The sequence below is a fragment of the Myxocyprinus asiaticus genome, chromosome 48 (genome assembly GCF_019703515.2).
Source record: "Myxocyprinus asiaticus isolate MX2 ecotype Aquarium Trade chromosome 48, UBuf_Myxa_2, whole genome shotgun sequence".
Taxonomy (NCBI): Eukaryota; Metazoa; Chordata; class Actinopteri; order Cypriniformes; family Catostomidae; genus Myxocyprinus; species Myxocyprinus asiaticus.
Genome location: NC_059391.1, coordinates 8,163,396 through 8,190,568, shown reverse-complemented (window position 1 = coordinate 8,190,568; position 27,173 = coordinate 8,163,396). Strand labels below are relative to the sequence as shown.

The following is a 27,173-nucleotide window of genomic DNA, read 5'->3' as shown; positions in this document are numbered from 1 at the left end:
TTCAGATGAGAGCAAGTTTTGTATTTCATTTGGAAACCAAGGTCCTAGAGTCTGGAGGAAGGGTGGAGAAGCTCATAGCCCAAGTTGCTTGAAGTCCAGTGTTAAGTTTCCACAGTCTGTGATGATCTGGGGTGCAATGTCATCTGCTGGTGTTGGTCCATTGTGTTTTTTGAAAACCAAAGTCACTGCACCCGTTTACCAAGAAATTTTGGAGCACTTCATGCTTCCTTCTGCTGACCAGCTTTTTAAAGATGCTGATTTCATTTTCCAGCAGGTTTTGGCACCTGCCCACACTGCCAAAAGCACCAAAAGTTGGTTAAATGACCATGGTGTTGGTGTGCTTGACTGGCCAGCAAACTCACCAGACCTGAACCCCATAGAGAATCTATGGGGTATTGTCAAGAGGAAAATGAGAAACAAGAGACCAAAAAAGGCAGATGAGCTGAAGGCCACTGTCAAAGAAACCTGGGCTTCCATACCACCTCAGCAGTGCCACAAACTGATCACCTCCATGCCACGCCGAATTGAGGCAGTAATTAAAGCAAAAGGAGCCCCTACCAAGTATTGAGTACATATACAGTAAATGAACATACTTTCCAGAAGGCCAACAATTCACTAAAAATGTTTTTTTTATTGGTCTTATGATGTATTCTAATTTGTTGAGATAGTGAATTGGTGGGTTTTTGTTAAATGTGAGCCAAAATCATCACAATTAAAAGAACCAAAGACGTAAACTACTTCAGTCTGTGTGCATTGAATTTATTTAATACACGAGTTTCACAATTTGAGTTGAATTACTGAAATAAATGAACTTTTCCACGACATTCTAATTTATTGAGATGCACCTGTGTATATATATATATGGAATTTGGGAGAAATGTTGTCAGTAGTTTATAAAATAAAACAAAAATGTTCATTTTACTCAAACACATACCTGTAAATCCAGAGAAACTCTTGGAGTGGTCTCATAATTTTTTCCAGAGCTGTAAATAAATACTACAGTATGGAAAATTCACAAATATTTATAAATAGTAAGACAGACAGTTGATCTTACATGAAGAGATGATTAATGAATCTTTTGGCTTTGTGTTATGGCTGTTTCCCTTGCATTTATGTTCAACTGGATGTAAAAACTTATGTACTTCACTGCTATTGGATGTGATCTTATCCTTGCACTGAATATTCTCTTGAGTACCAAAGGGTGTTTGGACACGGCGAGCCAACCAAATGATTCTGTAGCCTGTGAACTGAATCACTTGTGTCATCAACAGAGTGGTAGGAGAATTTGATTCATTTTACTTTGAACAATGAGCTTCACGAGAACTGATTCATTAAACTGATTCAATTATAACTGAACCGCTTCACTCAAAAGAGTCGATTGCCTGAACTGATTCATTTAACTTATTCAATTATAAATGAACCGATTCACTCAAGAGTCGATTACCTGAACTGATTCATTGAACTGATTCAATTATAACTGAACCGCTTCACTCAAAAGAGTCGATTGGCTGAACTGATTCATTTAACTTATTCAATTATAAACGAACCGATTCACTCAAAAGAGTCGATTACCTGAACTGATTCACTGAACTGATTCAATTATAACTACTTGTAGCTACTTTCAGTGGTTGCAGTATATTCTTATAAAAAATAATGGCAGTCAAATAGTTAAGTATTAGTAGAGGAGTGATCCTCTTCAATAGCCCTGATCTGCTTACAAGAAGTGTACTTGACTAGCTTACAACACAAACAGCATACATTTTGTCACTTTGTTCTGTTGCTTTTCACTCAACATGTAGAGACACATGAATTACAGTTATTATTTCACATAACATGTTACAAACTGATAGACAATAGGCTTATGGCTGATGTATTGTGCTTGTTTTTATATTCAATAGTCAAGAAATCTTCACTGAAGACCCTGAATGACTGCCAGATGTTAATCTTCAGACACCCGTGAAAACCAAACACTGTTTTCTCCAGACCCTGAAGAAATAAGACTGAACTTCATGCTCCCTAGCCCACTCTGACTGAACTAGAAAGAATCATCAAGTCAATGAACAAGTTGGTAAGTTGTAAATGTGTATGTAAATGTAAGTTAAAGGCAGTAAATGTCAGCATGACTTTACCATGTAAATACCACATTTTATATCATGTTTGTTTTTTGTTTTGTTTTTTCTTCTTTTTCCAGGAAGTAATATGGAATAACTGGAGGAATCTCAACGGAGGAGGCTGTGTAGCGGATCATGGGAAAGTGGCCCATAGGATTTTTGTACTCTGCAAGTAAATGCACTGTACGTATACATGTTTGTGTTGTATATGAGACAGCAGTTAGCATAAGGCTAGTTTACTTACATTTTTACATTTATTAATTTAGCAGACGTTTTTATCCAAAGAGACTTACAAATGAAGAATACAGCAAAAGTGATTAATCCTAAGGCAAAAACATGAGAAGTGCTGCAATACAAAGTTACAAGCTGCTTAGAGAAGTACAAGTAGGGAAGAAGGTGAGAGGCAGTGATGAAAGAATGGACTGAGAATGGATAAATGTTTACTTGGATATATGCTGAATGTGTATTTTTGCCACTTAAACAAGCCTTGTATTATTGTTTCTAAACCATGATGATCAGGGGAAAAATATGTACTATACTAGTTTTACTTGATGTTACACACATTTCAATATCAGTCATGCTGGATACAGCCACTTATTGTTCTGTCATTGGGCACTGCATTGTGAATAGTCTATCAAAGAACATCAAGGTGTTGGCAATAAATGAGAAATGGTCTTACCTTTGAAAATATTTGATTTCATTAAGTCTGCATTCAGTTATACCATGTTGTTTTTTTATTAATAATTTATTGTACTATATTATTTACTCTTTACTCTTTATTAAAGTCATATGCACAATGACCATGACAAGCTCCCACTAGAGATGGTGGTAGGAGAAAATGAGCATAGGCTATCGAAGAGTAATTTATAAAAAATAAAAAATGTTTTCCTGATAGGTTTAATTCAAACAAATGGTTTAAATTATTTAAATATGTTTAAGCTGCTCAGTATAAAATGAAGTCAATTAATGCCAAAGAAAATAGCTGCTTTGCCTTATATAAAATTGTATTGATTAAAACATATTCATTTTAAGACCTGCTACAATTAAGTTCATGCTACTCATTTAAGATTATTTTAATAATTAACATATATTCTGAAGTCATAATATGTACTTTATTTAAAGATTGCTCAGTTCAATCAATTGATTGAATTATTTAGCAACATAAAGATTACTTAATTACAACAATGTGAGTTGTAAAATTGTTTTTCATGCATATTTATATAGGCATCATTTCTGTTTCTAACATTTTTCATGCACATATATTATGTTTGTAAAATTTTGTAAATGTTTAAAACTATACTTATTAAACAATTGCTGTTTGTGTAATGTTGTAAATAAATGTTCAATCAAGTGGAATCTTGTACAATTATTATAATGAGATGGTTATGTCATTTGTAAAAATGTGGTGTTTATGTATTACAAACTATAATTAAAATGCAAGAGAACATTTAGGCTGAATATACATTTTAAAAGGTAACATTTATGAACTGTAATGGGTTACATGCAAATTAACTCTGGCCAGCTCTGGCGTGCTGTCCATTATAGTTCAGGCCGATTCCTTCTGAACTCCAGGAGCATCGACATGTCACCGGCTGTCACACCTGGGTACCCATCTTTGCAGTAGCAATACACGTCTTTCTTTTAATAAAACAAGTATAAAACACTTTTTCATGATCTTACGTGGACTATTTTAACAAATTCCCTCATAGAATACAATAAAAGTAACAGATGCATACTATGGCCAAGGTTGGCATGCTAGCATTAGCATTAGCTCAATGAATGCAGTATGTAAATAGTACAAATTTCAGATAATCTACTGCATAAATCTTACTTTCATTTATCACTGAGTGGTTATATCAGCTTCTTTTACTGAACTCATGTAGATTCCATTCATAGAATGAGGCAGAAAGCATGATTTTTATTGAATATGCAGACTGAAGCAAATGACAGGTACAGATAGAGAACTGTTTAAGTATACAAAATATTTCTTAAATTATATTAGATGTTGTTGTTTTAGGCTTTATAATGCGTGAAATAGACTTTCACATTTTTGGATATTTTTCCCTGTTTTATTATTTTATTTTTATTTATTTTTTTATGTCACAGCTGAGAATAGTCGCTACTGAAGGGCATGGGACTGGTGTTTTATATTACCATCAACGGATCATTTTCCTGCTAGTGCAGAGTGATTTTTCATATGGCATTTACAGCTCAGGTGATTGGCTCAAATACCTTCATGCCCAGAACTAAGAGCCTATGAGCACAGATGGCAGAATTCAAATTGTGCACTTCCTGGGAGACATGCACCAGCTGAGCAACTGCTATTAAGATTTACATAAGTGTGAAAGAAATATTAGAGCACTGTTGTTCAGTATTAAATTGAAATTAAAATGTTAAATAAATAAAAGCATTGCCAGTGCTGGTCATATAAAGGTATAAACAATACATTTTCTTGAAAAGTGCTATAGACAGACAGACAAAGACGGACAGATAGATAGAAATAGTACAAATAAAAACAAGCAAATAAAATCCAGTGCATGTTGTGTTTCATGCACATGACAGACCCTTAAAAAAAAAAAGAGAGTATAAACAAAAGTTTTTCTTCCCCCTTTGTGGAAAATTTATTTTGAAAATAGAAACATACAATTTGCACATGGAAACATAATTTTGGTAGTGATCACTGTAAAAGCATTATAATAATAAAACATATACAGCTCTGAAAAAAATTATGAGACCACTCCAAATGTTCAGTTTCTCTTGATTTACTATTTATAGGTATGTGTTTGAGTAAAATGAACATTTGTATTTTATTCTATAAACTACTGATAACATTTCTTCCAAATTCCAAATAAAAATATTGTCATTTACAGCATTTATTTGCAGAAAATGACATCTGGTCAAAATAACAAAAAAGATGCAGTGTTTTCAGACCTCGAATAATGCAAAGAAAACAAGTACATATTCATTTTTAAATAACACAATATTATTTTTTTTAACATAGGAAGAGTTCAGAAATCAATATTTGATGGAATAACCCTGATTTTCAATCACAGCTTTCATGCGTCTTGGCATGCTCTCTACCAGTCTTTCACATTGCTGTTGGGTGACTTCATGCCACTCCTGGCGCAAAAATTCAAGCAGGAATTCAACAGATGCTGGAATGGCTGCCATACATGTAGAGATGCTGATTGAAGAAACATTTGGAATGGTCTCTTAATTTTTTCCAGAGCTGTATATGTATTATGTGCATTGACAACCAGAGTGTTTGGAGTGCCTTCTAAAGGGAGGAGGAGAAAGAAGGATGTTTTCACCCTAAGTGGTTGAACATATTCTCTCTTTAAAGGACCAACTGATCCATTCCACTTCATGGAATTTCCCTAAAAGTAAATTTTTATGTGACCTCTGGTTAAGCAGCTCGCTTGTAAGCATAATTTGTATTACCACTTGGAAAAAATGGCAATAACTGTAGAATTACAACAGATATTCCACTAAATAATCTAAAAAGAAATAAACGCTATATAAAAATAAGAAATCTCAGAAAGGCCTCTATCAGCAGATACAATCAAGTTGTCTGTATTAAGATTGTACAGAGGTTAGACATCTTCATGAATATTTCATTAAATTATACAGATATACCCTCTGGACATTCCACAGTAAAAAAATAAAAAGCTCTTGATATAAATATTAGAGATACAATTATTTTTGTCTAAAATTACATTATTTGCTGTTTTCTGTAAAGTGTATTAACAAACAGAATGTCTCCATTCCTTCCAGTGTTTAACTTATTGAAATAAAAATGTCCCTCATCAGAAGATTTAAGCAGGAAATAAAGTGCATCCAACTACGTGTTGAATGTAAAGAGTGCATTTCAGATTGTGAAATCAAGAGTTAGATGAGTTTTATATTATCTTAAATAAGTATGATCTTGTGATAAAGGCCATCATGAGACCATCTAAATTTAAGATTTGTAAAACTTTAAATTCTCATAGATGTCAAGCGCTCCTGTGTTCTGGTAAATTAAGTCCACATTGGTTCCAGTTCTTGATCTTATGATGTCATAGGCACACTGGTGGAGGTAAACGTATTGCTCCTGTTTTAGAAAACAGAAAAAAAATTTTTTAAATAAAAACATGAAATATTGAAAAACATTTATTTGTGCTGGTCCTATTTCAAATTACTTTAAATGTCAGCACAATTGTACATATATAATGACTACGTATCAAATAGTTTCACAGTTAAAATATTTTTTTTTAGCATTGTTCTTAAGTCATCTTATCCACAGTTCCCCTTCTGTCACTCACTCGACATTGTGTCGATGTAGTGACACTAGGGGTCGCCCTTGGGAGCCCCAAACACCTCTAATCTTTGAGAAAAGGCCAATGAGAATTGGCCAGTGGAATTTGCATGCCACTCCCCCGGACATACGGGTATAAAAGGAGCTGGCTCGCAAACACTCATTCAGGTTTTTTCTTCGGAGCCAAGCGGTTGTGTGTCAGCGAGCTGAATTCCACTGCCGGTCCATTCACCTCAGAAAGAAGCGTATGCTGTTGGATATATGGCGCATTTCAGCGGCTTTCTCTCCTTCTGCAGGCTTAGTGCAGACTACGCCCCTGGGCGCTTCGACAGCGCTACTGAGAGAGTATATATTTCTGCAAAGAGTATATTTTCCTCTATCAGAGCAACACTTTGACGTGAATGTCTTTTTAAAGACGCATCTTTTTAAAGATGCCTTTCCATCTTTGTGTGATTCCTGGATGCGGTCATTATTTCTCCGCCTCCAACAGCCACGGGCGTTGCCTCACATGTCTGGGCCGTGCTCACACTGAGGCAGCGTTCGTGGATGGTTTGTGTTCTCACTGCGAGAACATGACCATGGCAACATTGCGTCCGCGGCTTTCCTTCCTCCGAGGGAAAACCACTCCAGCCACCCCCCGTGCTGCTCGTACAGGTAGGAGGCTGGCCCGGCTGGCGCTGGAGGCGATTTGGGGATTTCAATGGGTTCCCCAACTCACCCCCATAGAGTTCCGAGATGAGACCAGCTCGCCTCACGGCCAGCTTAACATCTCTTTCGAGGCTCGCGAGCAGGATGATTCCTCGATCGTTGCGTTGGAGAGCGCACTGGCGATGTCGGATGCCGAGGTCTCGACTGGGCTGCCACCTTCGGGTCTGACTGCCCAGTCTGAGGCCGACGCAGAGCTGACCGCCATGCTTGCCCGGGCCGCCGTGAGTGTCGGGTTGGACTGGAACCCTCCACCCTCCCCTGAGCCCTTGTGGCTAGATGACTGGTCCCTGGGCTCGGGGTGCTGCTCACTGCCATGCCCCCCCTCCCCCGGTCCCCTTCTTCTCAGAAGTGCACGACAAGCTGACGAGGTCATGGAGGGCACCTTTTTCTGCCCGAACCCGACTTCCCAGCTCGTCCGCTCTCACTGCCCTCGACGGCGGGGTGGCCCACAGGTATGCGGAGATCCCTCAGGTGGATAATGCACTTGCGGTGCATCTCTGTCTGCAAAACGCCGCCACCTGGCAGGATCGTCCGGCACACCCCTCCAAGGCCTGTAGGACTACGTCGTCTCTGGCAACTAAAGCCTACAATGCCGCTGGACATGCCGCCTCAGTGCAGTCCAGGAGCGCCACCTGTGGCTGAATCTGGTCGAGATGAGGGACGCCAACAAGGCTCGCTTTCTCAATGCTCCCATCTCCCAGATCGGCCTATTCAGTGACACCGTCGAGGACTTTGCCCAGCAGTTCTTGGCGGTGAAGAAGCAGACTGAGGCGATACAGCACATCTTGCCCCGGCGCAGCTCAAGATCCCATACCCCGTCTGCTCGCCGAGGGTATCCCCCTGTGGCGGCGAAAGCCCAGGTGGCTCTGCCACAGCCCGAGCCCAGTTCTCAGCCCCAGCGTAGAGCCCCCCGCAGGAAGCTGATGCCCCCTGCCTCACGACCGGGCACAAGGACCCGGAAGGCTCCTGTCCCCTCGTGTCTTCACGAAGGTCGCAGAGGCAGCTCTTGCTCCGTTAAGGGAAGTATACTCAACTACCTCGACGATTGGCTGATTCTAGAACACTCTCGAGAGTTGCTTTGCGCACACAGGGACCTGGTGCTCAGGCACCTCAGCCGTCTAGGGCTTCGGTCAACTAGGAAAAAAGCAAGCTCTCCCCGGTTCAGAGCATCTCTTTTCTCGGCATGGAGTTAGACTTGGTCTCGATGATAGCACGCCTCACAAGCGAGCGCACGCAGTCAGTGCTGATCTGCCTGAAGTCATTCAGGCAGAGGACAGTGGTTCCACTGAAACACTTTCAGAGGCTCCTGAGGCATATAGCATCCTCGGCGGCGGTCACGCTGCTCGGGTTGATGCATATGAGACCGCTTCAGCACTGGCTTCAGACTTGAGTCCCAAGATGGGCATGGCGCCGTGGCACACATCGCGTGGCTATCACGCCACTCTGCTGCTACTTATTCAGCCCTTGGACAGACCTTGCATTTCTGCGGGCAGGAGTCCCCCTACAGCAAGTGTCCAGACGTGTCGTGGTCACCACAGACACCTCCAAGTTGGGCTGGGGTGCCGTGTACAATGAGCATGCAGCCACTGGCTCCTGGACAGGACCACGGCTGTGTTGGCACATCAACTGCCTCGAGTTGCTGGCTGTACTGCTCACCCTGCAGAGGCTATTGCCGTTGATCCGGGTCAAGCATGTGTTGGTCCGGTCGGACAACACAGTGACAGTAGCATATATAAATCACCAAGGCGGCCTATGCTCTCATCGCATGTTGCATGTCACAACTCGCCCGCTATCTCCTCCTCTGGAGTCAGCAGTGGCTGAGGACGCTGCAGGCCACTCATATCCCGGGTAGCCTCAACGCCACAGAAGACACGCTGTCACAGCAGGTGACGCTCAGTGGAGAGTGGAGACTCCACCCCCAGGTGGTCCAGCTGATTTGGAGTCGATTCTGCAAAGCACAGGTAGACCTGTTCGCTTCCCAGGAATCCTCCCACTGCCCGCTCTGGTATTCCCTGACAGGCCCGGGGGCTGCGCAAATACGCATTCCCCCCAGTGAGCCTACTTGCACAGACCCTGTGCAAGGTCAGGGAGGACGAGGAACAGGTCACTCTCGTGGCGCCATACTGGCCCACTCAGACTTGGTTCTTGGATCTCACACTCCTCGTGACAGCCCCTCCGTGGCAGATTCCCCTGAGGAAGGACCTCCTCTCTCAGGGACGGGGCACCATCTGGCACCCGTGCCCAGACCTCTGCAACCTCCACGTCTGGCCCTTGGATGGGATGCAGAAGACCTAAGTGGCCTGCCACCAGCAGTGGTAGACACGACCACTCAGGCCAGGGCTCTACGAGACAGCTTTATGCCCTGAAGTGGCGTTTGTTCACGAGTTAGTGTTCTTCCCGAGGTGAAGACCTCCAGAGATGCACAGTCGGGTCAGTGCTTTCCTTCCTGCAGGAGAGGCTGGAGGGGCAGCTGTCCCCCTCCACCCTGAAGGTGTATGTGGCCGCCATAGCAGCACACCACGATGCAGTGGATGGTAAGTCCTTGGGGAAGCACGACCTGATCATCAGTTTCCTGAGAGGTGCCCGGAGGCTGAAGCCTCCTAGGCCACATGTCTTTCCCTCATGGAATCTCTCCATGGTCCTCCTGGGCCTTTGGAGATCCATGTTTGAGCCACTAGAGTCAGTCGAGCTGAAAGCCCTCCCTTTGAAGACGGTCCTCCTGATTGCGCTTACCTCCATCAAGAGGGTTGGGGACCTGCAGGTGTTCTCTGTCAGCGATACCTGCCTGGAGTTCGGTCCGGTAGACTCTCACATGGTCCTGAGACCCCGGCCGGGCTATGTGCCCAAGGTTCCCATGACCCCCTTCAGGGATCAGGTGGTGAGCCTGCAAGCGCTGCCCCGGGAGGAGGCAGACCCATCCCTGTCATTGCTGTGTCTGGTGCATGCTTTGCGCATCTACTTGGATCACACGCAGATCTTTAGATGCTCTGAGCAGCTCTTTGTCTGCTTTGGCGGACAGCGGAAAGGGAATGCTGTCTCCAAACAGAGGCTTGCCCACTGGATCGTGGATGCCATCGCTCTGGCATACCAGGTCCAGGCCGTGCCCGCCCCTTTGGGAATACAAGCACACTCTACAAGGAGTCTGGAATCCTCGTGGGCACTGGCCAATGGCACCTCTCTAACACACATCTGCAGAGCAGCGGGCTGGGCAACACCCAATACCTTTGCGAGATTTTACAATCTCCGGGTTGAGCCGGTTTCGTCCCATGTTTTGTCAGCTTTGAACAGGTAAGTTTGGTAACACGGAACAGCTGGCCGGGTGTATCGCATGCATATAGCGCCTTTCCCCTCCATGAGGTGAAAATGTGCGCTTCTTCTCCCATGCGAGTTCACGAACCGTGAACCCTGGAAGTCCTTCCTCCCTAGCCCTGTGGCTCGTGAATTTGAACAGCCGGAACCAGTACATGTGCTAATATGTCCTGTACTGGGATAGGTGCTCCACAGGTGCCGGTTACTCCGGTGACCCCCTGTGATGTATTTTCCGCAGTATGGTCTCCCTGTCGGCAGACCCGCATCTCCCTTGGGCAGAGCCCTCTCTGCCCCCGGTTGCTGTGTTTGTAGAGCTCCTCCCCTTCCAGGCAGGACCTACCACCACGCCTCTTCCATGTGCGGCTGTTGAGCCAACGTGACATATTGCCACGTTACCTCCTCTTCGGGCAGGATGTGGTCTCCGCAGGGTCTTTTCTCTCTGAAAGAATAGGAAAGGAAAAGAACACCTTCCCGGAGCGTGTAATAGCGTTAGATGGCCCCAGCCGAATCTAATAGTCTGTGGAGAGAAAATATGGGGAGAAAAGGCCGTGGCTGGCACGGCCTGCTCCCATGCTAGTAACGTTGCTTGCCCTCCTCTGGGATGTGGGGAACTACATGACGTCTCGTGGGGCGTTGGGGGAGGTTACGTGCGGACTGATGCACCTGCTATTACGCACACGCAGCAGATTGCTTGCACCTGCATCGGCAGTTCATGTAACATGGTCCAGCTGTTGTGGCATTTTTATATAGGGACCCCTAGTGTCACTACATCAGCACAGCATCAAGTGAATGACAGAAGGGGAATGTCTCGGTTACTGTTGTAACCTCCGTTCCCTGATGGAGAGAACGAGACATTGTGTCCCTCTTGCCACAACACGGCACTATCCGCTGAAATGGCCGGGACCTTGTCTCGGCTCCTCAGCACAAAACCTGAATGAGTGGTTGAGAGCCAGCTCCTTTTATACCCGTATGTCCGGGGGAGTGGCATGCAAATTCCACTCGCCAATTCTCATTGGCCTTTTCTCAAAGATTAGAGGTGTTTGTGGCTCCCAAGAGCGACCCCTAGTGTCACTACATCGACACAACATCTCGTTCCTCCATCAGGGAACGGAGGTTACAATAGTAACAGAGACGTTTTCCTAACCAACCACCAGGCGGCACCATGATGATTCTAGTTGCCGCTGGAATGACCCAAGTTCAGCCATGAAACTCTATTGGGCGCAAGCTGATAGGTTTTCCGAATGGTATTCTGTTAAGCAAATTGGCTAGCTCACACGTGACATGTTAAGCCAATCGGTTTGCTTGCCTTAATCTGGTGGGTTCCTTTAAGTGTATTCAAGGAGCCAATCAGCTCGCATCTCTCTTTGCATAACATTTAAATAGTTCAGCCTTGTGATAGCAGTTCTGTCTAGATCTGCTACATGTGATTTAAAGTTTGCCTAATTGTGCAGCATCATTTCTTTCATGCTGGATGCAGCATGTCTTTTGCAGCATTTTGTGCAGCAGCAGCATGATCACATACTAACTCAGTATGTTTATTTTCTAACAATAGCAAGTCTCCATACTTGCTCTGCAGCAGCAGCATAGCAGATCTAGTCCGCCAAGACCAACATCTTATCTACATGCCTTACCTACATCAACATGCCAAACCTTTCCGTGAGTTGTCATGGCAGAACTGTTTTCTCGTTCCGGTCTCCATTCGAAGCAATGTTAAAACTACTGAAATCGGGGGTCTGGGTATCTCAGCGAGTAAAGACGCTGACTACCATCCCTGGAGTCGAGAGTTCGAATCCAGGGCATGCTAAGTGACTCCAGCCAGGTCTCCTAAGCAACTAAATTGGCCAGTTGCTAGGGAGGGTAGAGTCACATGGGGTAACCTCCTCGTGGTCGCTATAATGTGGTTTTTGCTCTTGGTGGGGCGCATGGTGAGTTGTGCGTGGATGCCACGGAGAATAGTGTGAAGCCTCCACACGTACTATGTCTCCACGGTAACGCGCTCAACAAGCCACGTGATAAGATGCGCGGACTGACGGTCTCAGATGCGGAGGCAACTGAGATTTGTCCTCCGCCATCCGGATTAAGGCGAGTCACTACGCCACCACGAGGACTTAGAGCGCATTGGGAATTGGGCATTCCAAATTGGGGAGAAAAGGGGATAAAAAAATAAATAAATAAATAAATAAAAAAAAAAAAAATAAAAAAAAAAAAAATAAAAAAAAAAATTTGTCATCACAACTCTAAGAATCGGCACTATAGAATCACATGTTTTTTTATTTGGCTATTTAATTTGGTAAACATTGCATAATCCATTAATAACTTATGTTGATGCAAGTGAAAAAACATAAGAGACCAGAAAATGATAATATAATGAAATAACAGGTTTCTGTTATTAATCGTGAATCACTTCCACATTTAGGAAAAAGGTGGATATATGAACAATATTCCTTACCTCAGTCTGCACCATGAGAGGTCTGTGCATGCGCATATCATTGACGATTCCATAGACATCCACCATGCTTTCTCTCTCAATCTGGAAGATCAGACGATCAATGGCAATGAAGGTTCCTGTTCTACCCACACCAGCACTGAAAAAGAGGTTCAGATAATGAAATAAAAGCTTAATCAAATGTGTTGATACAGTGGATCCCATAATACAGATTCACGATTGCATTGCCTTTTGAGCTTACCTGCAATGCACCACACTTGGAGAGTGGCTTGAGTACTGGTCCATGTGTTCTCTCACCAGGTGTCTGAAGTCAATGAGAATTTCAGTGGTCTGCGGAACTCCATGATCCGGCCATGCCGTGAAGTGGAAGTGGCGTACAGCACGAGTCTCAGCTGTCTTTACCTAAATTCAATCAGATTATATTTATGACTAAAACATAATTACAAACCCAAAAGTACTTCAGCAACAACATTTATCTCAGTTGGCTTGAATGTTTTGTAAATTTTGAGGTTAATGCAAAAATTATTGCGCTGATGCATTAACTTGGTGTGATTAAAGATACATTTCTTAGCTTTCTTTTAAGCCTATTCATCCATGTTAAATTGCTTAGAAATAACAGCACAATTTAACATTTTCCAATAACCATGAACATATACAAACAAGTTAACAAATATCAAAGATATATCAAATATCAATATAAAAATTACAAAAACATTTACAACCCCTTAAACTCTGCTGCATATTTTGGCTGCCACCTGCAATTTTCCACACCCATTAAAAGCTCACCTTACACACATATAGTGGTGTTAATGGTGTAATTGCAAAATATTTTCCTCATTTTACAGAAACCCCCCTAATAAAAAAAAGATTCCAATAATTCATTAATAATATTCTATATATTTACAATCCTATGATGAACATGCATTTTCTTTATCATGTCTATGAAAGCCTATGGTTCAGGCTCTGTTTGCTTAATGGACATCTGAGACAAAACATTGGCTTATTTCAAGCAAGCTCTCATACACTGCATGAAAAGAGCTATATCCGTGCCAGTTGACTCCTGTAGAAACCACTGAATTTCGGATGTATTCACAAAAGTACTGGCCGGGATTGTCAAATTCCACAGGACCGTATAAATCCGATTATATACCATTTCGGATGTATAGTGACTGATGATTCCTTCCGTGTTTTGGCCATTTGTTGCCATGCTAAGTAATCCTCTCAAATTGTCTGTCAGGGGACTTTTTCACACCTGAGTCATCTCCGGTGACCCCCTGTGATGTATTTTCAGCAGTACGGTCTCCCTGTCGGCAGACCCGCATCTCCCTTGGGCAGAGCCCTCTCTGCCCCCGGTTGCTGTGTTTGTAGAGCTCCTCCCCTTCCAGGCAGGACCTACCACCAGGCCTCTTCCATGTGCGGCTGTTGAGCCCACGTGACGTATTGCCACATGTTACCTCCTCTTCGGGCAGGATGTGGTCTCTGCAGGGTCTTTTCTCTCTGAAAGAATAGGAAAGGAAAAGAACACCTTCCCGGAGCGTGTAATAGCGTTAGATGGCTCCAGCCGAATCTAATAGTCTGTGGAGAGAAAATATGGGGAGAAAAGGTGTCTTGTGGTAACTGGCATTAAGACTATAAGTTGTGAGGTGGGGCCTCCATGGATTGGACTTGTTGGTCCAGCACATCCCATAGATTCTCAATTGGATTGAGATCTGGGTAATTTGGAGGCCAAGTCAACACCTTGAACACTTTGTCATGTTCCTCAAACAATTCCTGAATGATTTTTGCAGTGTGGTAGGACGCATTATCCTGCTGGAAGATCAGGGAATACCGTTGCCATGAAGGGGTATACGTGGTCTGCAACAATCTTTAGGTAGGTGGTACGTGTCAAAGTAATGGAGCTTTACCACTGCATGGTACAGCTCGACTCGACTCTGCTCACTTTTTGGGGGTTTTCCACTGTGGATAGTACCTGGTACCTGGTAATTTTTTAGTACCACCTCAGTTGAGGTTCCAAGCGTGCCGGGCCGACACTAGATTTGCGACACGGGACATCAACCCGCTAGTTTTAAAGTCAGTATCATTGACAGCAATATAATTTGTTCACGCAACATTCGAATTGTAAAAAGAAATGGCGGTGCACAAAACCATGCCGTGGTCAATAAATGAGGTGCAGACGTTCCTCTCTTTAGCGATGAACAAAACGACGCAAAACGAAAAAGTCTTTCAGGAAGTGTCTCAGCTGTTGGCCGCACACGGCTACCACTGGTCCTACCAACAGTGTAGGGAAAAGTAAAAAAAAAAACTTAAAAGTGACTACAGAACCATCAAGGACCACAACAGCCGGAGTGGTTCAAACAGAAGAAAGTGGAAGTGGTTCAACCAAATGGACGCTATCTATGGCAATAGACCGGCGAGCAATGGGAGGGAGAGTGCCCTTGACCCGGTGTTGTTGGAGTCCATGATGGAGGATGGTACTGTAAGGCTGGCACCAGAATGTCTACAACCAAAAGGTGCCATTTCCGGTAAAAGTCAAAGAACTCTGCGAGAATCAACGTCATAGAACTCTCTCACAAAAGCTGAAATCTACACCTGAATATCACCACGTGTGATAAAGTGCAAATCGCCTTTTGCTGAAATCTACACCTGAATATCACCACAGTGTGATAAATTGCAAATCACCTTGCTGCCCCCACTTCTCTCTCCCCTTCTCCCCTTCAACAGCTCTGGACCAACACAAAGACATAAGATTTATATGTAAAAAATATAACAAATTCCATGAAAACAATATATCATTATAGTTTGATATCATTTTAGAGGTCTCTGTGCGACTGGTATAGTGGTCTCTTTCCCATGTTGATAAAACTAATGGTAACAAAGTTATAAGGTCTTTGCCAAATACTGCATAATTCTGGAGGTGGCTCCCCCTCCTTGACCAACAATTGAAATTATCTCCTGTATGTTAACAAGGTTAAACCCCAGGAAGTCAAGAACCCATTCACCCCCAAATCCTCATTGTTCAAAGGATAATACCATTTGGTACACAATGTTTATTCTGTCTAGATATTTAAGGAAAGTTGGCACGAAGTTCTGGGAATCTGTATACAGATCTCCCATGCTGTACCGCTGCATGTAGTTTTGTCAGGTATGTTTCTTTGACTTGTCTTTTATTTTTAGTAATGCTTGTTTATTCTGATCATGTGAAATTGGCTTTGATTTGAATTTCTGCAACAATGTTTTATATTCTACCTGACAAATAAATTGTTATTATTTGATTTATTCTGAATTCCTCTGAAATCATTACTGGAGCTTTAATATAGGAGGAAGCCATTTAAAGACTCTCAGTTTGAATTTAAACCACTCAGGACAACCAGGTAGGACAACCACCTAGGACAACCAGGTAGGACAACCACCTAGGACAGCCGGGTAGGATTTGAATTTCAATAGACCAGGGTAGACCAAACTGGAGCTTTAATATAGGAGAAACCACTCAGGACAACCGGGTAGGAGAAAGCCATTTAAAGACTCTGTCACTGCTCACCGCCCATCTTAGCAAGTTGTATGTACGTGACTAAGCGGCAATATCGTCTGGTTATGAGAAAAGCCAAACCAGACGATATTAGTTAACTCTACAACCACTGACTAAGAACGGAACTGGCTATCCATTTTCGGGAGGTTTACGTAATTTAATAACGGCCGGCGTAAGTCTCCAAAGATCAAAAGGACAATGAATAGAAGAGGATTTAGAGTAATCAATAACCTAAAAATGTTAAATTAAAAGAATGATCAGAAATTAATTTGAGCTTAAATATAAATTAGAGGTCAACTTAAAATTGGAGTCAGATTAATATAAAATTGGAGTCAGATAAAATGAATAATGGAATTAAATGTGTGAATTAACAATAATTGATTTACTTCAGCGCTCAGAAAAGACAGAACAACGCAGAGACCTTCAAGGGCAATTTATTGAAGTTCCGCTCCGGAACGGATATGAAAATTATCCATAAAGATATTCTTCTTCTTTTTTACAGTATGTTTTGTTACGTTAACTCTATATTCTGCTTGAAAGCTTCACTTTGTTTAGTTGACCAGCTACTGGAAAGCTTGCTTCTAAAACAACCGGCAAAATCACCATGCAACAACTGCTTTATGCAGCACAATGCACTAGTAGCTAACAGCTAGCAGTTGTGTTATTGTTTATGGTCAGTAATGTTTGTGTTGCGTTTAAGATGATGTCACGGCAGTAGAGGTGTGCAACTATGATGATCAGCCTATAATCCCACCCACGTTGAGGCGGCACTAACTGCAGTGGAAAAGCAAGCTCAGAAAAGTACAGCGAGCAGAGTCGAGTCGAGTCGAACCGTAACGTGCAGTGTAAAATTGCCATAACATCCACATGAATGCCAGAACCCAAGGTTTCCCAGTAGAACATTGCCCAGAGCATCACTCTGCCTCAGCCGGCCTGTCTTCTTCCCAAAGCGACAATCCTGCTGCCATCTCTTCCCTAGGTAAATGATGCACATGCACCCGGCCGACCACATGATCTAAAAGAAAACGTGATTCATCAGACCAGGCCACCTTCTTCCATTGCTCCATGGTCCAGTTCTGACACTCACGTGCTTTTGGCAGTGGACAGGGGTCAGCATGGACACTCTGACCGGTCTGCGGCAAACAGAAAGCTGCAATGCACTGTGTGTTTTAACACCTTTCTATCATGGCTAGCATTACATTTTTCAGCAATTTGTGCTACAGTAGCTCTTCTATGGGATCGGACCAGACAGACTAGCCTTCGCTCCCCATGCGCATCAATGAGCCTTGGGTGCCCGTGACCCTGTCACCGGTCATGATCTTCCTTGGACAACTTTTGGTAGGTACTAACCACTGCATACTGGGAACACCCCACAAGACCTGCCATTTTGGAGATGCTCTGACCCAGTTGTCAAGCCATCACAATTTGGCACTTGTCAAAGTCACTCAGATCCTTACGCTTGCCCATTTTTCCTGCTTCCAACACATGAAATTCAAGAACTGACTGTTCACTTGCTACCTAATATATCCCACCCCTTGACAGGTGCCATTTTAAGGAGATAATAACTGTTATTCACTTCACCTGTCAGTGGTTTTAATGTTGTGGCTGATCGGTGTAAATGGAAGATGTTGACATTGTTTAGGGGTTATTTGCTGAACTACCTCAACTCTCACCGTACGCACAAATGACTGCAGAGACATATCGTGTGATTGATTACAGCAGCAGCCAATCGCTTGATTGATTATAGCAGCTATCAATCGCGTGGCTGGTTACAGCATCAGCCATTCGCATGATTGGTAACAGCAGCAGCCAATCGCGCACTTGCTACTGCAGCGCATGTACAGAATTTGGGCATTTGTGTTTTTTTAGCTTATTTCCTCAACAACCACAACAACAACTATAAGGACAAATACATGGAGAGAAAAAAAGATGTAAAATATAAATGTCTCAGTTGTTTTCAAGTCTTCACTGAATGATTCTTAGATACATCGCTGTCGGTTATGGGTTGAGACATGTCCTCAGCACTTTTTGAAATAGCTTTCTTCAGGTGTGTGTATAATCCAGATGAAACATCTCTTGTTCTTGAGTAGGAGTTTTTATTTAATCTGATCTTTGTGTGTGTTTTGATTGGCGATCCAGTGCTGGAATGGAATGGTTATATGAATGTTATGATAAGTGTTCGTTGTGGCTGTTATCAGTGTCTTTTAGTGTCAGTAGTTTGTTCCGCAGCTCATGCTCTTTTTCAGTGGAAAGAAAAGAAGAATATTGTTTGTGTGTCTGTAGAGCTTGTGTGTTGTCTTTTTCTCCCTCTCTCTTAATTGCTGTCAGGTGTGGGGTAACCAGATGAGCTGATTATTAATGGTGCACACCGGCATGCAGTGTGTTTCCTTCCTAGTGTTCCATGGCTGGGTTGTGCGACAGGTGTCCGTGAGCTGTGCTATCTCGGTCACCTGAGCTCTGGTTTCTGGGTTCCCGCTGCGGAAGCAGAGAGTTTGTGGTTGTCTGTGTTTGTAGCTGTCTGAACTTTGGAGTTTGCTGTTTTTTTCAAATACAGAACTGTCAATAAATGTGCCTGTGTTTCCGCTGCTCTCATCTTCACGCAACTTTTATTGCATTTTATTTTTAAAGTGTAACACCCATCCACTGGTGTACAGATGCAATCCTGGTTTATTAAAAGAAAAGACAAAATCTGTGCAAATTAGGACACAGAACCTCTAAAAACTAGAGGCAAAAAGTCACCACTAGACCAATCAGTCATGTTCTTAATTAAAGTTTTATCTATGTGTTCATCTACTGACTAACAAAATCCCAGAATGATAGTGGCAGTTGTAGAGATTAAATTACTCATTACTCATGATGTTTATCAAAAAAGGTATGTGGTGGTGGGGGCATGGTTGAACGCCAGCTTGTGAATGGAGAGAAAAATAAGGAGATGTGCCATCACCTGGCAATGATTGTCTCTAACAGTTGTTTGTCATTGCACTGAGAGTGGAGACGGGTTGTAAGAGCAAGCCAGACACCAGTGAGGAGGGAGAGCTACCCACACAGACACACACAGAAAAAGCGTGTGCTGAGTTTGAGCTGAAAAGCGAATAGCTTGTGTTTGTTAAAATAAATTACCTGTTTGAGTTTAATCTCACCGTCTCCCGCTTCCTCCTTGCACCCCATCCTAAGAACTTTGTTACACTGGTGCCAAAACACGGGAAGTTGAAGGAGGAAGAATGCCACCATGGAGGCCTCACCTCTGGAGGAAATTTTCAAGACCCTCGCCAGCATCTACCAGTTGCAGCATAAAGCCCTCCTCGAACTGCGCACGGAGTAGGAGTAGTGATTCATTGCGCTCCTCCAGGCCCAAGCAGAGGATCGTCTGGTGCTCCAGAGCTTGCTACCCCAGGAGGTGGCTGCCGCTATGACCCTAGACCCCACAACCGGCCCACCCCATACTCCCCTGGTCAAAATGGGGCCCCAGGATGATCCAGAGGCTTTCTTTGAGCTTTTTGAGTGGACGGTGGGGGAAGGCAATTTGACAAGCAGCCAGTGGGCGGTCCGCTTGTTACCGCTGTTGTCTGGGGAGGCCCAACTCGCAGTGCAGCAGTTGCCAGCAGAGAACCTCCTGGTGTATGCCGATCTGAAGAAAGCCATTCTGCAACAGAACAACAGCGGCAACGCTTCCGCTCATTGACCCTGGCCATTCGGCCAACAGCTCCGGGACACCTACCAGCGGTGGTTGCTGGCTGAGCAACGCAATGTTGGGGCTGTGATCAACCTGGTGGTACTGGAGCAGTTTATTGCTCGGCTTCCGAGAGGGATGGAGTGGGTCCAGTGCCACCACCCGGCAACACTCCAAATGGCCATCCAGATGGCAGAGGACCATATGGCACATTTTTGGGAGCCAGTGAGCGCCAAGATCCTTTTTTTCTTCTCCCTCTCCTCTCTCCCCTCACTCTCTCTTCTCCTCTTCCTCTTGTCCTATTCCTCCTCCCCAGAAACAGGGGAGTAACCCCTCCAAAACCGGCTCCCCGGCTCCGGGGACTGCACTACCCACTGGTTTTCCTGGCTGGTTGGTGGAACCGCTGCCATGGGCGTGGGCATGGAGCCTGGGCTGGTCTGTTGGAGATGCAGGGAGCCCGGGCATTTCCGGGACCAATGCCCGGTGATTGGTTCGGGTCTCTGACACGTCGCAGGCCACCCCCGATTGAGGTGGGATGAACCATGTACCCGTGAGTATTAAGGGGGTTACATATCAGGCCTTGGTGGATTTGGGTTGCAGCCAAACCTCCACCCATCAATGCCTGGTTCAAGACAAGGCTTTGGGTGCTAGTCACAAGGTGAAGGTAAGGTGTGTGCATGGGAATATCCATGATTATCCTGTAGTGACTGTGATGATTCAATTTCAGGGACAAAAGCATAGTGTAGAGGCTGCGGTTAGTTTGCGCCTCACCCATCTGCTAATTTTGGGCACGAATTGGCCAGCATTTTCCACATTATTAAGGGAAATTTGTGCAGATGGGTCCTGTAACAGAGCGTCTCGGTGTGGGATTTGTGATGCGCTGGCTGGGGAGGCAGAGCTGGGGCTGTCTATGTCAGATCCACGTCAGGATGACGTAATGGAGGGGGAAGTCTCGGCTTCCCCAGCCCTTACAGGATTTCCCACTGGGGATTTCCCTCTGGAGCAGATGCGAGACGAGACTCTTAGGCAAGCCTTCGACCAAGTGAGAGTGATTGATGATCCTGAAACAGGAGCTGCACAGTGCATTCAGACAAATAGGGTCTGATTTAAAAAATAATTAAAAAATCAGCAACTGTGCCACATCAATGCAAAACTGGAATTAGGCATTTTACCTCAGTAAATGGTACAATGCCAGACTTACAGACAAAGAACAGGTGCAGAAACTATCGAAAAACATCATCAATGGTCTGGAGAACATCAATACAACTGTGCTGCCTGGAAAACTAAAACTCTGGTACCTATTGTACTCTTTGTACTCCTACACCGGTTGATGTGGCCACTTACTGTTTACAAGGTCCTACAGACAATTCTAGAGAAGATCAAGGGAACCAATGTTTCATACGTGATGAAGTGTCCCAAAATATCTCAGCAATATCAGCCTTTATGGCAAAAGAGACCTTGAACTACCTCTCACCAGTGTCACAGAGGAACTAAAAGCCAGACTTGGTGCTGTGGTCTATGTTGCTGCAAACTTTTTCAAACATTATTATGGTTCGCATTATTATGGCCTCACATTTTTGAATGAAAAGTAGTTACAGTCTCATGAGAGGATTCAGTGCAGAAGCCACTCAAGTGTAAGAGGCTACATTATGCCAATCTGGCAGAGGTACTGTAACACAGCAGGCCTGAAAAACAATAGTATATCTTTTATAGTATGCAAAGGATTTATAGTCACCAGAGCATGTGAGTGAAGCGGAGCGGTGTGACACTCTGCTCAATAACCTGCTCCATGCGTGCACACTCTGCTCAGCCGGTCACAGCCCAAGCGGACGCTCCGCTCAAGTACCGCTCACACTCACCGGTAAAAAAGCGTTCACTCAAATTAAATTTCTCTGTAGTATACTTGGTTCCAAACATGCACACAGGGGGTAGTTACAGTGGCCCAAGCAACTGCCCCTTTGCCCACATGGGCTGAGGTGCCCCTCTGGGTGAAATATAGACTATAGGTCGACATTTATTAAATTATCAAATGATTAGTAATGTACACATCTGAAATTATGTGACTGTATTGTTATGTTTTAGTATATAAAATCTCGCTGTTTATTTTGGACTGGTTTACAACAGCTGTTCGATAATCGGGTGAACCAGAATCATTTGTAATCAGTCAAATATTTCTCTTTTAGCACATATGTCATCAACATCTTCAAATAATCCCTTAAAAAAATCCGTTCTAAATTACCATTATTTACTTTAAACAAGTCATCAAACATGCCTGTACATGATAAAACAGGTGTGCGTTGGCACGGAAACTCGCATACGCGCAAATTTGCACTTTTCAGTTAAACTGGACCCAAGTGATACAACTGACCCAGAAAACCACAATCTTTTCAACTTTAAAGTTTGTTCAAGTCGTTTATGGCAATAAAGAAAACATGGACTGATACCAGGAAAAAGATTGCAGGTTCATAATTCATATTTGTTCTTCAGTTGTCTCCACGGAATGATTACACTGTAGATTTGATACATTAATAGGTTTCTGATTTAATGCTATCAGACTTTGGGTCTGTAAATTAAAATGAGTGATTTATCATCCTAATTTTGTGTTCAGTTTTAAGGGTGTTTTAAATTATCAAGAAAAGAGCAGTGAATGTTTTTCTCTTTTTCAGTATTGTTGGTTTATTAATATTCCCTACAATTTTATATATACGAATTGTATGCAATCTAAAGGACTGTGGTTGTTTACATAATAATAATTATATTAGTAGATACTGTGTGCCCCCTTTGTTTTTCCTTGATATTTTTAAAGCATTATAAAGTGAGTCTGGACTTTATATGCGTCAAACGATCATGTCTTGTGCATGCACTCCTTATATGTACAGCAGGGTTTAACCATGGATTTAACAAATAAAAAATATTTGTCCTGCATAAAGTGAGATTTTGTCCAATATATATATTAGATGAAATCAGGTTTAATAATCCTAAAACAAATAAAAATTATTTAATTCACAAATTACACTGCCTTCGTTTAAGAAAAGTTTTTGTTTTCTAATGTACAATCATTTATAGCTTTTTTCTCCGCGCATGAATCGCAGCAAGCGATGTCAGAAGATGTTATCTGCAAACACTAATCTAGAGTCATTTTTTACATTTCACTTCTCATTAAGTTGTGGATTTGGCTTTGGGAAACTGACAAGCAGTTATGTGCCACTTTATTCCGAAGCAGAAATCGAAAGCTGGTCGATTAAGTGAGATAATTCCGCTATGAAATACTCTATGTGAGAGCGGAAATCGTTACTAATCGTATGCTCAATTGTACGATAGAGGCATGAAAGCAGAATGCTCCGCCTGCAAATTAGGACACACTGATCTGCAAGATCATACATGTTTATTGGTTTTGATGCAGGGATTTTTTGTGTGTTCGCCGGGATTCAAGGAAAAATGCTTTGCCAATATACAGTATTATTAATCTTACATATTCAATTGAGGGTACTCTAACGTTCGCAACATCGCAGAACCGGGCCTGCATCTAGCTGGCAGCTGCACTAACATGATGGTAAAACAACAAGATACATTACTTACTGTATCTATTAATTTATTATCGAATAGTAGTGTAGCCTACTAGCTCACCTTTTGCTGCACTACCATGTTTGCGTAGCACATCCTCGTGCTTTCTGGCAATGTGACACGTACAATTCCAAAAGGAATATTTGCCAATTCTCACAGTCTCTCCACACTCCCTTTCGATTTCCTCGTTCTTAGCTTTGATTAATACTTTGCATTTATTGAGTTTATAAGGTTTGCAACTTCACTAAAACAATGTTAGAGCTCCATAACCTCAGGCCTATTACTTATTTCACAGATTCCCAAACCAGCATATCACAAAGCGCATTCTGGGTTGAGCGAGCGGAACTGAGCGGCCTGAGAGAGCGGAGCAGAATCTTCAAAAAGGTGCTCTCCGCTCAGGTGGAATTATCACCGTTCTGCTCAACGCTCCGCTCACATGCTCTGATAGTCACATCCACCATCTTGCAAGTCTTGTTTTATGAATGGATGGCACAACCAAACTGATACCAAGTTAGTTACAAAATAATAACTAGTTACAAAGCTCCAACTTTGCACTTTATGTCCCCACATCAGTAAGAATCTATAATCATCTAGCGCATCCCTACCCAATGGAGTAAGACGTTGGCTGCATCCAAAAATGTAGGCAGCTGACTTGCTGCATTGCTGCCTAATCAGTTAATGGCTCAACTGACAGCTGTTTTGAATCAATGGAACTATTAAGGAAACTGGTCTCCAAACTGTTTGAAAAGCACTTTATTTTCATTCTGCCTCCGTATACAGCCTCCAGAGGCAGCATTTTCCTGTTTTCGGATGCAGCCGTTGGCTAAAAATGTGACTACAGGAGGCATCACTTCTTCCGCCCTTGTTTTTTCATTTCTGCATGCTACTGACAGAAGAAATTAAGAATTGGAGATATCAAGTGCACAAAACATTGCCTCACATTTTTTATGGTAAAATCTCTTATGGTCCAGCTCTCCATTGGTATCTCTGAGGTTGTTGTTACTGAGATGTTATGATGAAGACTTGTCCTAGATGGCCAGTACTTCTCACACTTCACCTACAGAAAATGACATGAAGTGTTATTTAGCTCTACTTTGACTTTAACAGAAACATCTTTTTCACACTTCACTAATTCCAACATTTTTCAGTGTGGCCAGCAATATTTTTAATCAGATTTTTTTTAACTCACTCGTCCTTGTTCATTGCATCTGGTCAGCATCACTATGGTGTAGACGTTCTTCTCCCAGATCATTCTCCAGAATTCATTCACTGTGATTGGCAATGGACCCTGAGCAGCTATAAACTCTTTTCTTGAATTGTAACCCTGGCCAAAGCAAGTTCAAAGTGAAAAACTGATCACATGCACAAATACAATAAATTGAAGTCATGAGCTGATTTGTGGAACATCCTGAATGATGCAGGTGTAACTATACTCACTGGGATGTAGTTAGCATTGATGTAATCATCAAAGGGGCTGCCACATATTGATAATTTTACTCTTGAAGCATCATCTCAAGAAAGCAAACATGGTATAATTAGGATCTAACATTAGAAATACAGTGCGATTTAGGAAATCTCTTGCCATATTTGTGTACAATATAAATCAGGCGGTTCATGAATGGGCACTTGTTATCTGCGACTACTTACAAGGTAACACATTAGAATAACGGTTCTTCGCCTTGTTTTCAATAGCGAGGGCAGCATTTTTAGGCTGTGCAGTTCCAACAGGTTTCAAGTCCTTAAAACATACAAACCAGACCAAAAGTCATGGCCACAGCTTTTTGATACATAAAATAATATTATTATGGTATATTGGGCATAAATTGTTTCAAAAAACATTTTGAAGTTTACTCATCTGTACCTCATACTCTTCAGCAAAACCACAGTTGGAGTCTGCATGTTTCCGTTTGAAGTATTCCTCATAATCTTCTATTCTCAAAGCAATACTGCTGCTTGCCATGAAAAAAGAAAACATTGAGAATAATAATAAACAATAAATATAAAAAGGATAAAGTAACAATGTTGAAAGATTTGCAATATGTTGATACCACTTTATAAAATGTTACTTACATTTTACCTCTGATAATAGAAAGAAAAAAAAATACAGTTCAGTAACAATTTTAAATTTTAACAAATACATATTTAAATATTAATATATCAAAAACAACACTACAAAGTTACCTAATGGTGTGGAAAGGGATTTCTGAACATTTTTCCTTTGTTTTTCTGGAACAACGAGGAACAGAGAAACATTGAACAAATTTAATCTGGACAACCTTTGTATCTAATGTTCTCTGCAATTTTTACTAAGGTGATGGGATCAACATGACAATTTACCTTCTTGAATAGAAGAATAGAATTAGAGTGACCGTAATGAGAATACAGAACACGCCAAGAGCTATGCCAACAATCATCCCAGTTTTATCCAGTTTCCCTGCATGAGTATATGGTAAAATGTATTACCTGTCTTTGAGAGGAATTAGCTGAGCTCACATTCAAGAATTTAATAAAGAAGCAAGCTTTATGTATTAAAACACTCAGAACACATAAAACTAGACAGCATATTAGGGTGCAAAGCAATTTCACCTTTAAAATTACAAATATGTAATATAATTCTGCTGGATCTGTTCCATGACCCTGGAGGGTGGGGCTTAGAGATTCACTGCTTTCCCTGTTCTATCCATGTCTCAAATTGTCAATAAATCATATATTTGACGGAAGTGGTCCTGACTGAACATTGATTTATGATTGTATCAGCAAAACCTTATAGAAGATGTAGCAGCAGAGTTTTCTACTCAGTGTAAATATTAGATGGCTTTAAGGCTGCAGTCTCAAAAGATTAATTCAAGAGACCTGTGTATGAGACACTCTGGAACTGTGTATGAGACACTCTCTAAGTGATCTCTCTTATTTTGGGCAGCACATCGACATTCTAGAAAGCTATTGAAAGAGGTATTTAAGCTAAAACACTTTATAATACACTATATAAAATACTATATATATATATATATATATATATATATATATATGAATTCTCTTTATGGGAAATGTTTTGGGCCAGAGCTCAATAAGAATAAGATGTAGCTGCAAAGATTTCAGCTGAAAGCAAGAAAATGTGAGATGGCTTCAAGGCAGAAGGGTTAAAAGATTGCTCATTTAAATTACATTTTCATAAAGATATCTTACTGGTATACAATGAAATCTGATCGGATCTTCCCTCTGTCACATTATCAGCTGCAACTGTAAAAACTTTGAATGTGTACTGTGATCCAGCAATCAGATTATTTATTGTGATGAAGGTTTTCTCAGTAGTTTCACTGATATTCACATTGTTATTTTCATATTCTACTCTGTAATGGGAGCTTTGGCCATTTGGTTTAGTCCAGTTTAGTGAGACAGATGATGTTGTAGTATTATCAACTCTGAGATTCAATATGACATCAGGCTCTGTGAGAGAAAAATTATAGACATTTGGGGATTAAAATGTGAATCCTAAAAACTTTTAAACAAATAATGCAACAATCTATAATACAAATATTAGTTCT

The 27,173-nt window shown here is 42.3% G+C and overlaps 1 protein-coding gene and 1 long non-coding RNA gene across 2 annotated transcripts in view; one reads left to right on the top strand and one right to left on the bottom strand.

Annotated features, from left to right (window-relative positions):
- The first annotated feature begins 1,048 nt into the window (after positions 1–1,048).
- Positions 1,049–3,490, top strand: LOC127437850 (uncharacterized). The gene is made up of 3 exons (XR_007896625.1): positions 1,049–1,275; positions 1,899–2,068; positions 2,192–3,490. It is a non-coding gene; the product is annotated as an uncharacterized LOC127437850 (long non-coding RNA).
- Positions 3,491–4,009: 519 nt separating this feature from the next.
- Positions 4,010–27,173, bottom strand: part of LOC127437314 (receptor-type tyrosine-protein phosphatase eta-like) — a 108,079-nt gene continuing 84,915 nt past the window's right edge. The window contains exons 27-37 of the mRNA XM_051692162.1: positions 26,815–27,075; positions 25,966–26,062; positions 25,810–25,854; positions 25,490–25,619; positions 25,276–25,366; positions 25,066–25,139; positions 24,818–24,952; positions 24,569–24,685; positions 13,110–13,270; positions 12,872–13,007; positions 4,010–6,201 (exon numbers count right to left, since the gene is read on the bottom strand). Coding sequence (XP_051548122.1) covers positions 6,070–6,201; positions 12,872–13,007; positions 13,110–13,270; positions 24,569–24,685; positions 24,818–24,952; positions 25,066–25,139; positions 25,276–25,366; positions 25,490–25,619; positions 25,810–25,854; positions 25,966–26,062; positions 26,815–27,075 — 1,379 coding nt within the window. The 3' untranslated portion in view covers positions 4,010–6,069. The remainder of the gene's footprint in view (positions 6,202–12,871; positions 13,008–13,109; positions 13,271–24,568; positions 24,686–24,817; positions 24,953–25,065; positions 25,140–25,275; positions 25,367–25,489; positions 25,620–25,809; positions 25,855–25,965; positions 26,063–26,814; positions 27,076–27,173) is intronic.